Raw genomic sequence first — 16607 nt, 5'->3', positions numbered from 1 at the left:
AATTAGAGATAGTTACAATTCTGCCCTTAAGTGGGCAGCCAGCTCATAATGATACTTAAAATAAACAAAAAATGGATTAGTGGGCCCATTATCAACCAATCACAAGTAAGAAACAATAATAGCAAAATACAAATCACTTGGGCCCATTCGGCCCAGTCTCTCTACAGCAGTCCCTTTGCATTGTTTTCATCTAGTTGGAAGTGGTTCCATCAATATACCCCCCACCCAGACCCTTTCCTTCAATATAAAACTAAAAATGGAATTGCCATATGGCATAGTTGGTCCCATCAAACTTAGTAGGAAACACATTACTTCATTTGGAAGCCATCGGAAACAATAGAGTAATGAAAACAATCAGTGGAAGTGCTAAAAGTTGCTGAAAACTTCTCAACAATCAAAAGAGGAAAGGAAATAGATATGTCAAACAGAAGAAGGAATCAAAACCATAACAAATCAAATTCAATCTTCACCAAAAAATATAGGCTGAAGAAACAGCCTAGGGTGACAACAAATCTAGAATTTCACACCAAATGGAGAAGTCACTTGAGAGAAACAAGAAAATTACCAGACTAAATGGCATCTTCACCAAATAAACCTTATACCTTGTTCTGATTGAAACACCCCCAAGAAGATACTAACCACCAATGCAAATAAGCAATCTAAAATCCCTATTCGATGCTCTAGTAAAGAGGAATAACCTTGTTCATCAGCCCGTGAATGCTTTCTATAACCTTGTGCCACAACTTGTCTCTTTTTTACGGAAACCTCCAAAGCCACTTTCCTAACAGAGAAGTATTTCTATGAACCAAGTCCCCCAATCCTAGACCTCCCTATTCCTTTTGTTTTGCTGACTTGTTCCCACTTTACTAGGGGTGAGCATTATTCGGTTAAAACCGAATAACCGAACCGAAAATTTTGGTTTCGGTTTTTTCGGTTCGGCTTTTTCAGTTTTTGGTTAAATCAGTTCGGTTTTTCGGTTTTTGGAATTAGAATTTCGGTTAACCGAATTAACCGAACTTTTCATTATTATATGTAATATATAATATATAATATGTAACATATAATATATATAATAGAGTATATATTATTAAAATTCGGTTTTAACCGAAATAACCAAAATTTTCGGTATCGGTTATTTCGGTTTTTCTAAATTTCGGTTTCGGTTCGGTTTTTACTTTTTTAATTCGTTTTTTTAAATTTCAGTTTATTTGGTTCAGTTTTTAACCGAATAAACTGAATGCTCACCCCTACACTTTACTAGGTGATCCCTCTTCTCATCCCTAGGTTCCCAGAGAAAATCCCTCATAAGTTTTTCTAATTGTTCTGCTACTTTAGTTGGAATTCTAAATGTAGACAGAAAGTAGACTAGTAGGTTTGCTAGAGTTGCTCTAATCAGGATTACTTTCCCACCCAAGGTTCAAAGTATCGACACAGGCCGATACGCCTGTATCAGTGCTTTTTTTATGTTTTATTTATTTATTTTTTCAAAACTGGTTCAAAGGGGTCCGTTCAAGTCTCAGCTACCCTTTGAACCATGGTCTGACCCAATACAACCCCTAGAGGGGCGTATAGGGAAGCCATCGGCACAATATGTATTGGCCAATACGGGCCGATACGTGTCGATACTTTGAACATTGCTCCCACCTATGGATAGATAGTTCCTCTTCCACAAAGCCAACTTCCTTGCAAACCTCTCCACCACTAGCGTCCAAAAAACTTCTGATCTTGGATTCCCTCCCAACGGTAGACCTAAGTACTCCAATGGCCATTGTTTAACCTCAACCCCAGAATCTCAACTAGCACTCTAAAACTTTCATCTTCCAAGTTAATGCCTACTATATAAATTTTTCCCCAATTTATCTTCAACTTGTAAACCAATTCAAATGAAATAATGAGCTTGTTAACAGCTGTTATTTTCTCCTATGTATAGTACCACAGGGGTACTATTGTACTTTTGCTCCTTTTTCTATTTTAGTTGTTGTCGCCCTAGTATATATATTAAAAAGCTGCGCTGCCACCAATATCTTTGAGCTCTCAGTTCTCTCTTCTTCTCTCTCTTTTCTCTCTTCTTTCATTCTTCTCTCCTGCATAACATGGTATCAGAGCAGGACTACCAGATCTGAAAGGAGAAGTCGAGCGAACAGTCCTTTTTCTTCTTCACACCAGATTTCCAAATCTTCCGCCCTCATCTGCTGTTCGGCTGATTGAAGATCTCACACATTGAAGTAACCTTTCTCTCTCTCTCTTACCTTTTTTTCTGGTCGTGTGCCAGGGCAGAACCTGTACTAGGTCTGCCGATTGGATGTGAGGTGATCAGCACCTCTTTGTTTCCTTTTTTGTGGGGTCGACTGATCCCTGAGAAACTGTAGGTCGTGAGGACCTTTTTTGTGTGCTGCAACAGCAGCTTTTATGGTGAACTGTGGGTCAGAAAGTGATCAGTACCTCTTGTGTGCTGCAACAGCAACTTTTATGGTGAACTGAAGGTCAGAAAGTGACCAGTACTTGCTGTAACAGTAGTCCTATTGATGCATATGTTAAGAGATGACCTGTATGCATTGTGGCAACACTTGCATTGAACTTGTAAGTCAAGGGATGACCTGTTAGTGCTGTAATAGCACCTGTAACAACACTTTAAGGCTGTGTACCCCATTTAAGATTTGTTTTTTTAATCTAAAATCATGAGTGGTGAAGATTCTGCTACATCCGGTGTTTCCTCAATGCTGAATGGAATGAGTGGGGGTGTGGACCTATCATTTCCCATGACTGTATCCCTCTTGATGGTTTAAATTATTTAGAGTGGTCAAGAGGGATCAAGCTGTACATCACTGCAAGGGGAAAAATAGGTTATATTAATGGGAGAATCAAATAACCACATTCTGGGAGTGCTGAATATGATAGATGGAACCAGGAAAACACCATGGTCATGTCCTGGCTTTTAGTTTCTATGCAACCTCAAATAAGAAGGAATTTCATGTGGGCTGAAACGGCAAATGAAATCTGGGAATAAGCAAAATCAACATATTCGGAATTGCAACACTATGCAAAAATCTACCAGCTACAGGCAGAATCATCTACTTGTAAACAGGGGGAGAGGTGTCTATCTGTGTACTACTCAGACTTGACCTCTGTCTGGAAAGAGTTAGATCATTATCAGAGTGTGGACTGGAAGTGTGATGAAGATGCAAAACTATACAAAAAACTCGTCTCCAGCAGAGAGTGTTTGCTTTCTTACATTGAACCCTACATATGAATCTATTAGAGTTCAGATCCTAGGTAGCAAGGATCTTCCATCAGTTCAAGAAGTTTATGCTCTTGTACAATCAGAAGAAAGCAGAAGGAATTTGATGAACAGTTCTGGAGGAGATGCAATTGTGTTGGCAGCGAAAGGGAGTGTTACTACCGGTGGGGGAAATACTTCTAAGAAGGGAGATCTTCAAAAAAAGATGGATGACAAGGACAAATTGCGGTGTACTCATTGCCAGAAACCCGGACACACCCGAGACACATGATGGGATCTTCATGGGAAGCTGAAATGGGCTCAAGATCTGAATAAGAAGCAAGGTTCAGATATGAACAAAAAGTCAAGACAGAAAGGTACAAGAAAACACACTATGGCAAACATGGCTACTCAGGAGAATCAGCCCCCCATTCATACTGTGACTCAGACACATTCATCTGGATCTAACCCAAGGGAAGATATTATAAATTCCTTTTGTGACCATTTAGAGCTCTATGGTAGAACAATTCGTCAGATGGATGCTCCTCCCTCAACTTCATTTGTGTCTACATCAGGTAACTCTGCCACAGCTTTCCATGTTGCTTCTCATAACCCTAACACTCCCTAGATCATTGATTCTGGAGCGTCAAAACACATGACTGGTTCGTCCTCTTACTTTCAAACCTATCACGTTCTTTCTAGAAGAGACAAGGTGAAACTAGCTGATGGATCATATACTACCATAGCTGGTCAATGAACCATTTCTCTCCCTCTCAGCCTTACCCTCTCTGATGTTTTACATGTTCCGAAATCTCCCATTAATTTGTTCTCTGTTAGTAGTATTACTAATTCCTTAAACTGCTTACCTTTTTCCCTTCTTACTGTGTGATCCAGGATCTAGCCTCGGGGAGGACGATTGGTAGAGGATGTATGGTTGATGAACTTCACATGCTGGAGAATAAGGCTGGTCTTCAAGTCACAGAGTCTAAGATTCAGTCCTGTAAGAGTCAAGTTTATTTATGGCATTGTCGTCTTGGTCATTTATCTTTTGAGTCTTTGAAAGTGGTGTTTCCAGAATTGTTTAAGTCAGTGTCCGTTTCAGATTTCTCTTGTCAAACTTGTCAATTGAGTAAGCAGTGTAGAACTCATTTTCTTTCAAAAAATAATAAATCTGAATTTCCTTTTCACATTGTTCATTCTGATGTGTGGGGCCCTGTTACTTTACCATCTGAGAGTGGCTACAAGCATTTTATTACCATAATCGATGATTATTCTAGATATACATGGGTATATCCCATGTGAACCAAGGATGAAGTACCCAAAATTATCCAAGATTTTCAGCGAATGGTCACAAAGGCCAACCAAATTCAAGAGCTGTGGAGAATCTAGAAGTTATACCTCCAATGCCATTAAACTCTTCAGGGACGGATCATACCCACTCAGGTATCTTGGTTCCCATTGATGTTCCTGACCCCATTGTAGTTGATACCTCTGTTGCTAATGACCTTGACATTCCTATTGCTCACAAGAAAGGTGTTAGATCGTGCACCACTAAACACCCCATTTCCCACTTTGTTTCCTATGAAAACATTTCACCTTCTTTTCGAGCCTTTCTCACATCCATTGACAGTGTCCCTATCCCTAAGAATGTGGCAGAAGCTCTTTCAGTACCTGAATGGACAAATGCTATGAAGGAAGAAATTAATGCCCTTCATAAAAATGGCACATGGGAACTTGTAGATCTTCCTAAGGGAAATGATCCAATTGGATGTAAATGGGTGTTTATAGTCAAACATAGGGCTAACGGCACGGTGGAGAGGTATAAAGCTCGTTTAGTGGCAAAGGGGTTTACACAAGTGTACGGAGTTGATTATGTAGAGACTTTTGCACCCGTTGCCAAGATGAACTCCATTAGAGTTCTATTCTCTCTTGTTGCTAATCTTGACTGGAATCTACATCAACTTGATATCAAGAATGCATTCTTGAATGGTGACCTTGAAGAGGAAGTTTACATGATACAACCCCCTGGTTTTCAGGCTCAAGGCAATGAACAAAAGGTGTGCAGGTTGAAGAAGTCTTTATACGGGCTGAAACAATCACGAGAGCCTAGTTCAGCAGATTCCATGCAGCGGTTCAGCAGAAAGGATACAAGCAATGTCAATCTGATCACACATTGTTTGTGAAAAGAGGAGAAGGTAAAATTGCTGCTTTGATAGTATATGTTGATGATATAATTATCACTGGTGACTGAAAGGATGAAATCCAAAAGTTGAAGAGTTTTCTTGCCACACAGTTTGAAGTAAAGGATCTAGGTCCTCTAAGATACTTCCTAGGAATTGAAGTTGCCCCCTCAAAAAGGGGTATCTTCATTTCCCAAAGGAAGTATGTCCTAGATTTATTCCAGGATACAAGAAAAATGAGAGTGAAGCCAGTTGATTCCCTAATTGATCCTAACCATAAATTAGGTGACAGCCAAGGTGAACCTATCAAGGATGTGAAGCAGTTTCAGAGACTTATAGGGAGATTGTTATATCTTTCTATGGCCCGCCCAGACATTGCTTATGCAGTTGGTGTCCTTAGCAGGTTCATGCATGCCCCTATGACCACTCATCTTGAAGCAAGAGAAAGAATCCTCCGATACCTTAAAAGGTTTCCAGGTGCTGGCTTGTTGTTTGAAAGGCATAGACATTTGAAAGTTGAAGTGTATACTGATGCAGATTGGGCAGGATCCCTAAATGACAGAAAGTCAACTAGTGGCTACTACACCTTCATAGGAGGAAATCTAGTTACCTGGAGAAGCAAAAAGCAAAGTGTGGTGGCTAGATCTAGTGCTGAAGCTGAATATCGAGCAATGGCTCATGGAGTGGCTGAAATTATGTGGATAAAGAATCTGTTGAGTGAGTTGGGTTTTCCGGTGGACAGACCTATGACCCTATTTTGTGATAACAAAGCAGCCATAAACATTGTTGCTAACCCTGTTCTATATGATAGAACTAAACACATCGAAGTCGACAAGCATTTTATCAGAGAGAAAGTTATCACAGGGGAAGTGTATACTCCCTATGTCAGCTCTGAGGATCAACTTGCAAAGATCTTTACAAAAGGACTACACCACTTAAGACATCATGATTTATGTGACAAGTTGGGCATGATTGACATCTATGTCCCAACTTGAGGGGGAGTGTTAACAGTTGTTATTTTCTCCTATGTATAGTACCGCAGGGGTACTATTGTACTTTTGCTCCTTTTTTTTATTTTAGTTGTTGTCGCCCTAGTATATATATTAAAAAGTTGTGCTGCCAGCAGTATCTTTGAGCTCTCAATTCTCTCTTCTCTCTTCTTCTCTCTCTTTTCTCTGTTCTTCCATTCTTCTCTCCTGCATAATAAAGCTCTTGCAGATTTCTTATATTCTCTTGATTATGTCCCTCACAGACTAATATGATATCATTTGCAAACTGTAAATGTGTGACTCACCTCAAATTTTCCTATCCTCCAACCTCTAAATAGGTTGCTTTGATCAACCTCCACGATCATCCTACTTAAAACATCAGTAACTAAAGTGAATAAAGAAAGGGGATCACCTTGCCTCAAACCTATTTTCGCTGGGAAGTAATATCCACACCATCAATCATGATCGAGTACTGCACTAAACTAAGGCAACCCATCATCCACACCCTCCACTTCTCCCCCAACCCAATTATCCCCATAATTTCCAAAGAAAAGACCAGTCCACAAAATCATATACTTTACCTCTTCTAAAAAAAGGGAACTAAGCAAATTTTTTCATTTCAATTGGTAATTTTAGTTTTTTATTTTGTGAAATCCTTGTCACCTAGGAAACTAGGCACCCCACTGTCACTTAAAATTGCCTAAACACCTTGACAATTATGGTTGTTAATTGTTACTTCCTAGCAAGGAAGTGTTTCAGCACTTGGTGGACAGGCTAATACCTTTTGTTTCTTTTTTTTTTTTTTGACTCATGGGGCTAATCAAGTTCGTTCTGTTGTTGATCTGGAGTTTGGTAGAACTTATTTTTTCAGATGCAAAATGTTAGTTCAGAACCAAGTTGGAGAACCAAGAGCATCCTTTACCAATATAATGTACACTATTCCAATCCATAAAAAATGAACAGTAGACATGACCATAGAACATAAGTATGCCGATCCAAATCATATCTGCATCACATGTGGGAAACAGTTAAAATATAGTGAAACAAGCTGGGTGGTAAACATGGTGTAGAAAAACCATTGTTGACAACTCAAATATTATCCAAAGCAAACAGAACCAGATTCCAATTTATAGCCTTGAGCACCATAACTCCTAGCAATTACATCGACAGAAACATCAAAACTGATTTTTCTTGAAATTCTTCAAAAAAATCCGACAAAAACTATCATCTCTTCACAAATAAAATTCTGAAAATTGATACTTGGACACCTAAATCATTCTAAACAAGCCATAGAAAGATCCTACTCTATAGGGCTGGGTGTCCATGTGGCTACTGACATCATGGTAACATCACCAATCAACAATGCACACTGATGAGTCAATACCTCTCCTCGCTCTGATACCAAGTTATAATCCAATAACCAGTGCTGTTCTTGAATAAGAAATAGAAGAATGCAAGGTGCCAACCAGCTGGTTGATAAGGTCTCCTGCTGGTCATAGCGGAGACTTGGGATCAAATCCAGCCTGCACCTGGGTGGGGGTGGGGGGGGGTGGCGTTATGGGTTGGGGGATGGGATACCCCCTGTTGTGTAGCCCTTCAAAAGAAATAAAATATATATATATATAGAAGAATGGAAAGAGAGTGTGTCAAGAGGGAGGATTAAGATTGGAAAAACAGAATAGATTGATACATCAGTCTATTTCCTAACTTTATTAACTTAAGAAGAGATACAGTTATAATACTCCCATTGTTGTATCTAAGTCATACAATATAATCAATACTCCAAAATGTCTATAACAACACATTTCTAGCAATCCTAGTTTATACTTTTGACAAATGTGCTTCTAGATTATCCTATCTTCTAGGAAGATACATGGGATCCATTTCATAAGCAATACAAAAATGTCTAGAAGGTAAGTTCAAGAAAACTAATCTTTTAGAAATTCTAATAAAAATTAGGCCATGAGGCTAAAGAATGAGAACCTACAAGTAACTACCATAACAAAAGAATTCCTAAACAACTTTATATTTCAAACTAACTCAAGCTACACTTTTGCAGCAACAGTAAGTAATCAATATTAATTGAGAAAGAATCCCCTCCCTAGCAACTTTCAAGATTTCATTGCATAGTAGAGAATCACATAATTTACAGGTCATTTGGTCAAGAAAAAAAGTTACTTACCAGTAAGTACAGTGTTGAGCAATAAAACACCCTACAATTAAAAGGGAGAAAAGTTATTGTAGGAAAGGCACCTTCATTGACAATATAACTTGGATGCATGCTCTGTTTCAGCCATTTCTAGGGAAAAATATCATTTCAAGAAGCACAATATTGATTTTGGTCTCGTTAAATAATTCAATTACAAATCCAAAAAGCCCACAAATCAGACATAAATCAAGTTATGGCCAATTGTGAACACCGAATGAGTAGATATTGAGAACCAATTGTGATCACTTAAAAGTGTATTTCACCTTTGCACCTGAAGCACACCTAATGCAAAAGGAAGAAAAGGGTTTCAGGATCTTCAACAATGAGAAAAAGAGATTTGAGTGGCTGACTAAGGATATGGATGTGCAATTCAGTTGAGTTAAAAGGACTGCAAATGCTTTTGCTAATGTTTTAGCAAAACAAGAGGCGGGAAGAAATCAATTGTTTTGGTCTCAATTGTAACTGTGTATTTGTTGTGGAAAGGTTAGACAGCTTACCTCTCTCAATCCTGTAACTACTTTTATAAATCTAATGAAATTTTTTTTGATAAATAAAATCATCTTCCATTAATTTAATGATTGGTTACATGAAAATCCCCTTAGAGGCGCAAGGTGCCGCCTCTCCGAACAGGAAAAACAAAAACTACAACAGAGATTACATGAATGTTGATGTTAAACAAGAGTTACAGTTGTGCCCAAAACAATGTTTCCCTATTTATCCCTTGTTTTGCCAAGACATCGGCAAATGCATTATCCATGTGCAATGAACTTCGATGTCCTTAGTCAGCCACTTAAACTTCCTCTTTTCATTGTTGTAAATCCAGAGCTTAGAGCTATCCTCTTTTAGCCAATTCACCACAATTTCAGAATCACCTTATATGATCAGTTTTTTAATATGCATGTCTTTGGCCCTTTGAATCCCTTCAAGATCTCCTAGAATCTCAGCCCTTAGAGAATCTCCCACCCCAATTGGACCGGAATACATAGCTAACAAGTTCCCTTTTTCATCTCTTATCACTCCCCCTATTCCGGAAGGCCCCGGATTGCCCATGCTGCTGCCATCAAAATTCAGTTTGGTAAACCCTTGAGGTGGAGGTGTCAAACAAGAACTTGAGGCCTTCTTCACCGGAGCTGAATCTGCAATCTCCTTCCAATTTCTTATCATCTGATCAACTGAGAAACAGTTCTAAAGTTTTCAACTAATGTATCACCCTAACATGGATACTCTCCAAGATTGCTTCCAAGCTTCTCTCCTTATCTGAGAAGATCCGTGAATTTCTCTCCTCCCAAACAGTCCAACATACTGCAGCCCTAACACATCTCTACATGATCTAGGCCCTTTTTGTTGTCCAGCGAGGCATGGATGTGAATAAACTTTGCACATTCAAAGGAGGGGTCCACCTGCACCCAAACAAAGAAGTAAATCATTCCCAAATACCTTTAACAAACTGACAAGAAATTAGTAAATGGTATCCAGACTCACCATTTGAATTTCTTTAACTCATTTTTGTAGCCCCAAGTGACATCCTCCGGATTATTTAACCAGTCCACCACTATCTTAGTATCTCCTTCAATCAGAAGCTGCTCCACGCCCACTTCTTTTGCAAGAAGTAATCCTTGTATTGCAGCTAACAGTTCTGCCCAGATAGAGTTCCCAACACCTAAAGGGCCAGAGTAGAGTAAGACAACCTCTCCAGCCTCATTCCTCAGTACACCTCCCATCCCTGAGGGACCCGGGTTACCCTGGCTACTCCCATCAAAATTCAGCTTCAAAGAACCAAGAGGAGGGAGGATCCAACTAGTCAATACCCTTACCTTGTAGGAGGAACAGCTTGCTACCAACTTCCAATCCTTCCAACAATTAGTAAAAGAGAAATGGTTAAATAATTCTAGAGTCTTTAACCAATGTATTGACCTGTACATAATGCAGTCCTTTAAGGCTTGACTGCTCCTTCCTTTTTCTTGGATGATCCTGGCATTCCTTTCTTCTGTCCATAACAATGCCGCTCGTGTGCACCTCCACATTTTCCTTCCTCTTTTATGGGGACAAGAGAAAAAAGAAGGGTTAAAGATTGTGCTTACTTTTACTAGCATATCCCAACTACACCCAAACAAAGATAGAAGCCAAACCCAGAGCTCTGCAGTTACACTACAAGATAAAAATAGATGATTACAATCCTCACCATGAGATCTGCAAAGAATGCACCAGTTTGGTGAAATACAAAGGATGGGTCTTCTCTTTTGTAGGTTATCCATCGTGTTTACTTTACCATGCCACACTTCCCAACACAAAGCCATAACCTTGGGGGGGATTGGCCTACACCAGACTTCTTTGGAAGGGAAACTTTGTTGAGAGGAAGTTTGGCAGAGGAAATTGAAAAAAGGAGCCACAAGAAAAAGACCCATTGGGGTGAATGGCCCAAATCCTTTTATCAGGCTCGAGGGATCCAGCCAAATCTTATCAAGGAGACATAAAAGAGTAGACAAACACTCAAATTCCCCATCCCTTAACCCTCTATAGAAACCAAAATCCCATGATAACGCTGACAAATTTAAAATCAACAGAAGGAATTTTGAGATCACCTCCTTTTTATACAAAGAAACAGAGTACAAAGAAGGAAAAAGGTCGTTTAGAGGGAGATCTCCAACCCAAATGTCCTCCCAAAACTGAATAGAATTACCAGAACAAGCATCATACCTAACAGAACTGAGGAACTGTGGAAGAATTTTGTGAATTGCTTTCCATGGTGTGGCTAGGTTAGCCCTCCTTGATGCACCAGCATCCCAACCACTCTCTATACATCCATGAATACTCTTCACTACTTCGTGCCAAAGTCTATCTCGCTCCAAAGGCCACCTCCACAGCCACTTCCCTAACAAAGTTTTGTTCTTTTTAAGCACATTCCCGAGCCATAATCCTCCTTCCTCTTTGCTTCTACCCACAACCTCCCAATTAATTAAGTGATCTTTTTTTACCTTCTCTCGGTTCCCAAAGAAAATCTCTCGTCAATTTTCCAATTTCTTTGCTTCCCTAGACGTTATCCTAAAAACAAAGAGGTAATAGGTAGGTAGATTCATGAGGGTAGCTTTTATCAAAGTGATCTTCCCACCCAAAGAGATATAATTTTTCTTCCACACATCTAATCTCTTTTCGATCTTCTCCAAGACTGGGGTCCAGAACCTACTCTCCCTAGGGTTTGCTCCTAACGGAAGCCCTAAGTAGGACAAAGGCCAGGAAGAAATGGAACACTCAAGACAATCTGCAACCGCCTCAATCTCCTCAAAGTCTAGATTCACTCTGGCTATGCAGCTTTTTCCTAGATTGATTTTCAAATTGGAAACTCCTTCAAAAGCTCTAATCAATTCTTTCAGGTTTTCCACCTTCTCACCGAATCCTCCATCACAGAAGATCATCAAGTCATCTGCAAACTGAAGGTGAGTTACTAGAATTTGGTTTGTGCCTACTCTCCATCCCCTTATCACATCCTCCCCATCAGCCCTAGTGATAATTCGACTGGACACATCAGCTACAAGGTAAAGAGAAAAGGTGAAAGTGGGCCCCCTTGTCTAATACCCCTACTAGCTAGAAAAAAATCCCTCACCACCTCATTTACTAGGATGAAATAGTGACAAGAGCTGGCACAACCAGACACCCAACTACACCATCTTTCCCCAAACCCACACTTCCACAAAACCTCTAGTAGAAACTACCAGTCCACCAAGTCATAGGCTTTCTCAAGATCAAGCTTACAAACAAATCCTCTTTGCTTGGACCTCTTCATCTCTTCCACACATTCATTGGCAATCAAGATCTGATCAATTATCCGACGCCCTTGGATGAAAGACCCTTGAGCCTGACTAATAATGGAGGGAAGGATTTCTTTAATCCTCAAAACAGGACCTTGGCCAGGATTTTATAGATACTAGTCACCAAATTAATTCGACCAAAATCTTTAGGATGGATAGCATCAGCTTTCTTTGGAACAAGGGCCAAGAAAGTAGCATTAATGCCTCGGCTAACTATATGCTTCTCTGCAAACCCATTAAAAACCTCACAAATATCAACTTTGACCACCTCCCAACAATCTTGGTAAAAAGCCATTGTAAAATCATATGGGCCTGGAGCTTTGGATCTATCCATCAAAAACACCGCCTTCCTAATCTCTTCTTCCTCAAAATTTCTTTCCAACCATCTAACCTGATCTTCCTCCAAACTTGGCCAATCTACCCCTTCTATTTCCATCCTCTCTTCCAAGGGTCTTCTGTAAATCGATTTGAAATTATCCACAAACTTCCTGTCAATATCATCCTGATTAGTGAATGCCTCCCCCCCTACCTCTAACTTAGACACAAAGTTCTTTCTCCTCCTCCCATTTGCTACGTCATGAAAAAACTTAGTATTTCCGTCACTTTCCTTAACCCACCTATGCCTCGATTTCTGCCTCCAGCTTATTTCTCCCCTCAGTAGGACCTCTTCTAGGTCCTTCAATTGTCCCCTCAGATCTCTCTCCCCCTCCTCCATTCTAGATTGGGCCTCTCTTTCATCCAACTCTTCTATCATAGAGATTAGATTCACTTTTTGCTCCTCAAGTCTTCCAAAGTGTTCCTTGTTACAAATCCAATCTTTTATTTTGGCTCTTAGCCTCTGCAGCTTCTTATGAATGCTGTTCAAGCTGCAGTTTCTAATGAAATTCAGTTATTGATAAAAAAAAAAAAAAAAAAAAAAAAACTTCTCTTGTGAATGCTGTTTAAGCTGTTAACTCCCCTAAATATCAATCTGATAATAGCTGTTAGCTCTCAGTTATCAACCTAGTGCATTCACTCCAAATCACATTTACATCCTTCCAGTCTTCAAATGAAAATACCCATCATCCTCCCTATCAACATCCCTCAATGTTAAACCATAGACAAACAACAAAGATGCATATTCCATCAGTCCTGCACCTGATCTCCTTGGCTCCCTTAAAATTACCAACTCTTTCCCTATTATGTCAACAATGTACTTGTACCCATCCCAGACCCCCTCCAATTCATCATCAACCCCATTAAACACCTCCAAAGCTTGATCAATATATAAAAATATTAAGTTCAAAGGCTTTCCATACTATTTTTTTTTTGATCAATAGCTTTCCATACTATTTGATTTGCAATAGAGTGGAGCCGACTGTATCCCTATCATTTTTAGCATCCATAGACTGTCTTCTGTGTTTTCTAAAGCTCAGAACACCTGTTTGTGACTCTATGTAAGATAATTATTTACCATGGAAACATAAACTCTAACTCAACCAATCACATCTCTGCTAAGTATTCCTCATAGTATTATTTGCTGCAACAATTTTCTAAATAAAATAAGGAAGTGATATTAAAACACAAAGATGTAGGCAGTAAACATTAAAAAAATGTCTGAAAGATGAAAAGGAGGCGTGCAAGGACTAAAATGTAACTTTTACCTGTACAGCCCATCGCTCTAAGTTCCCATGAGATGGAACTGAACAACCCAGATCCTTCTGAAGTTCCTTAAATATATTAACCAGACTTGAAGGGACCTTGATTCCCTCAGGCACAGAGAAAGAAAGACCCATTGCTTGACCAGGACCATGATAAGGGTCCTGAGAAGAAAAAATACCACTGTAACAATTTGTAATTATTTATTTAATCAATATAGAAACTACAAGTACAACCCAAAGGCATGCAATAGCCACAATATTTCCTTTTTCTTCACTCCATCATGACTCTGAAATCTGAATGCATTAATTTAGATGTCAAGAAGAACAAATTAAAACCAAAGTTCGAGATAAGATCTATTTTAGTTCTGGCCCTCTGGGGAACACAATGTGTCCTAGTTCTGCATGTGAGGTTAGTAGCTACTAAAATCCTGGTATAGTTATAGCATGCAAGGACTATGTTCATGATATGCAACAGATAGCAAAATTAGAGGTTTCCATCAGTAAATCAACAATAGTCATTCTTTCGCTCTTTACATCATTATTATTTCAATCTCATACCCAGCTCTTGGGCGCCAAAGTCATGAACAATAACCACTAAGCAAGATTTCATCTTCAACCATAGTACAATATCTGGTGGCAATTAAATTTCTCCAAATAACACTTTCTGAATCATATTGGAACTTCCCAATCATCGAAGACATAACTGAAGCAAGTTCATCTGACTCTTTTATAAGTTTCATGTCCTTGATCCTCCTCATACATGCATCAAGTGATAACTCAAAGATCTAAGACAAGAAAAGTATTAACGAAGTTATGATTAGCTAACTTGCTACGATAATGTAAGAACTAATAAAACCTCCATCAAAATTTTGCGATGGATTCCTTTTTTTATTATCCTTGCTTCATTAAACTTTTCTTTTAACATTTTTGGCATTGAAGCGGCTCTGCTTGGTTGTGGGAACAGGAAGGTGGATTCTGGACCTGAGCTTATGGGATGAAGCCCCGGTGCTCCATAGCCTTTTTTTTTTTTTTTTACTTTTTCTTATCAGTAACAAAGAAGAAATTATTTTAAACTAGAACAATAATATACAACTTTATACAAGAGTTAGGGCATAGACAGGCTATCCCTCCCCACAAAGAATGAATGCTCCACAGGCTTTACAACTTAGAAAGGTCGCATCTTCTGAATAATGTAAGTCATACCTGACCGATAATCACAGCCTTGACTCGGTCGAACGGTGTAGTGTTAAGAGCATTAAATATCAGATGCGGAGGCGGATATATCGGTACACTGCCATGCATCTCTCGTTCGACAAACTTGCATAGACTTTTGGCATAGGGCTTCTGCAGCTCTCCAGGAAGAGCTTCCAACCACGTTTGCTCCACCAAAAGATCTTCCAGTTTCACATAATCCACCCCTTCAGCTGGCACATACAAAACCAAAGCTAGATTACATTTTCACGTATGATCATAGAGAGCATAGAAAGAGAAAGGGCACTAGAAATTCCAAGTACCTTTGGATTTAGAGACTCTCTCGGTGCAGATCCTGAGGTTCCGTTTCGATTTTGCAAGGGATTTGTTGAACTCGATCCTGGTTTTCTGCTCGACGGTGAGAGTGGAAGGAGAATCGGTTCCGGTTCTGTCAGCGATGTTGTGGTCGCCGGTGGTGGAATGGCAGATAGAGGAAATGGTATTTTTAGAAGCTGGGGTTTCGCAGACCTTTAATCGCTTTGCGGGTTGGAAGAGTTCCATCAGGGTTTTGGAGGAAGACATGATCATGACAGGTGAGTACGCAGAGCAGGGGAGAAGAGACGAGACTCGCAAAATCCCATTCCCCCACCAACGGTTTGTGGCGGGAAAGTAAAAATTTTGGGACGCGATTCGATTGAGGAAGGTTACCGATTCCCAATTCTCATGTCCCGTGACGTTAGTAATTTAGGGTCCGTTTGGTTTCTGGGAATAGGAGTCTGGAAGAACGGTACAATCTTGGCTCGGCGGAATCCAAATCCAACTCTCGATCCTAGCGGAATTATCATTCCTTCATCTTTTCCCTTCCTTTGGGAACGAGAATCCCAGTCCAACTGATTCCAATTCTAACGGATTTTGACTCTAATTCCAGGTATAAATCAAACGGACCCTCAGTATTTATGTTCTTCCTAGATGTGTAAATCGGGTCATATTGGGCTGGCACGGTGCCATGCTGACCCATGGGCCGAGTCAAGTCATGCTTCTCTCCCTGAGATATTTTGGGGGTCAGCCCGACACGACCCATGACCCAAGCTCAAGCGGGCCCGTGTAGTGCCACGGGCCAGGCTAGTTTGTAGGGCGAGTCTTAGGCCAGGCCGGGCCAAGCCATCTTTTTTTTTTAATTTTTGAAAAATAATAAATATTTTAACATAAATTAAAAATATATACAAAAAAAATATCTTAAATTTTTATTTTATATGAATTTTAATGTATACACTTGTTTATATATGTAATAATAAAATGAAATATTTGGATTGTATTGGACAGGATCAGACCACGGGTAGCACAATCCACTTAGTTGTGTTGTGTCGTGTCGGCC

General features: G+C 39.6%; 1 protein-coding gene across 4 annotated transcripts in view; it reads right to left on the bottom strand.

Annotated features, from left to right (window-relative positions):
* Window positions 1-16143, bottom strand: part of UNG (uracil dna glycosylase) — a 70040-nt gene extending 53897 nt beyond the window's left edge. For 2 of the 4 annotated variants that reach the window (XM_088904376.1, XM_088904375.1), the window contains exons 1-4: window positions 15556-16142; window positions 15245-15465; window positions 14045-14203; window positions 8569-8599 (exon numbers count right to left, since the gene is read on the bottom strand). In XM_088904376.1, coding sequence (XP_088760502.1) covers window positions 8569-8599; window positions 14045-14203; window positions 15245-15465; window positions 15556-15820 — 676 coding nt within the window. In that variant the 5' untranslated portion in view covers window positions 15821-16142. Of the gene's footprint in view, window positions 1-8568; window positions 8600-14044; window positions 14204-15244; window positions 15466-15555 lie in introns of all 4 variants that reach the window. The other 2 variants (XM_010279012.3, XM_010279011.3) reach the window with 2 other exon arrangements.
* Between the last annotated feature and the right edge of the window lie 464 nt (window positions 16144-16607).

Source organism: Nelumbo nucifera, chromosome 4, assembly GCF_055504915.1.
Source record: "Nelumbo nucifera cultivar China Antique chromosome 4, China Antique-T2T, whole genome shotgun sequence".
NCBI lineage: Eukaryota > Viridiplantae > Streptophyta > Magnoliopsida > Proteales > Nelumbonaceae > Nelumbo > Nelumbo nucifera.
Note: the sequence above shows the minus strand (reverse complement) of the source record. Positions and strands in the feature narration are given on the sequence as shown.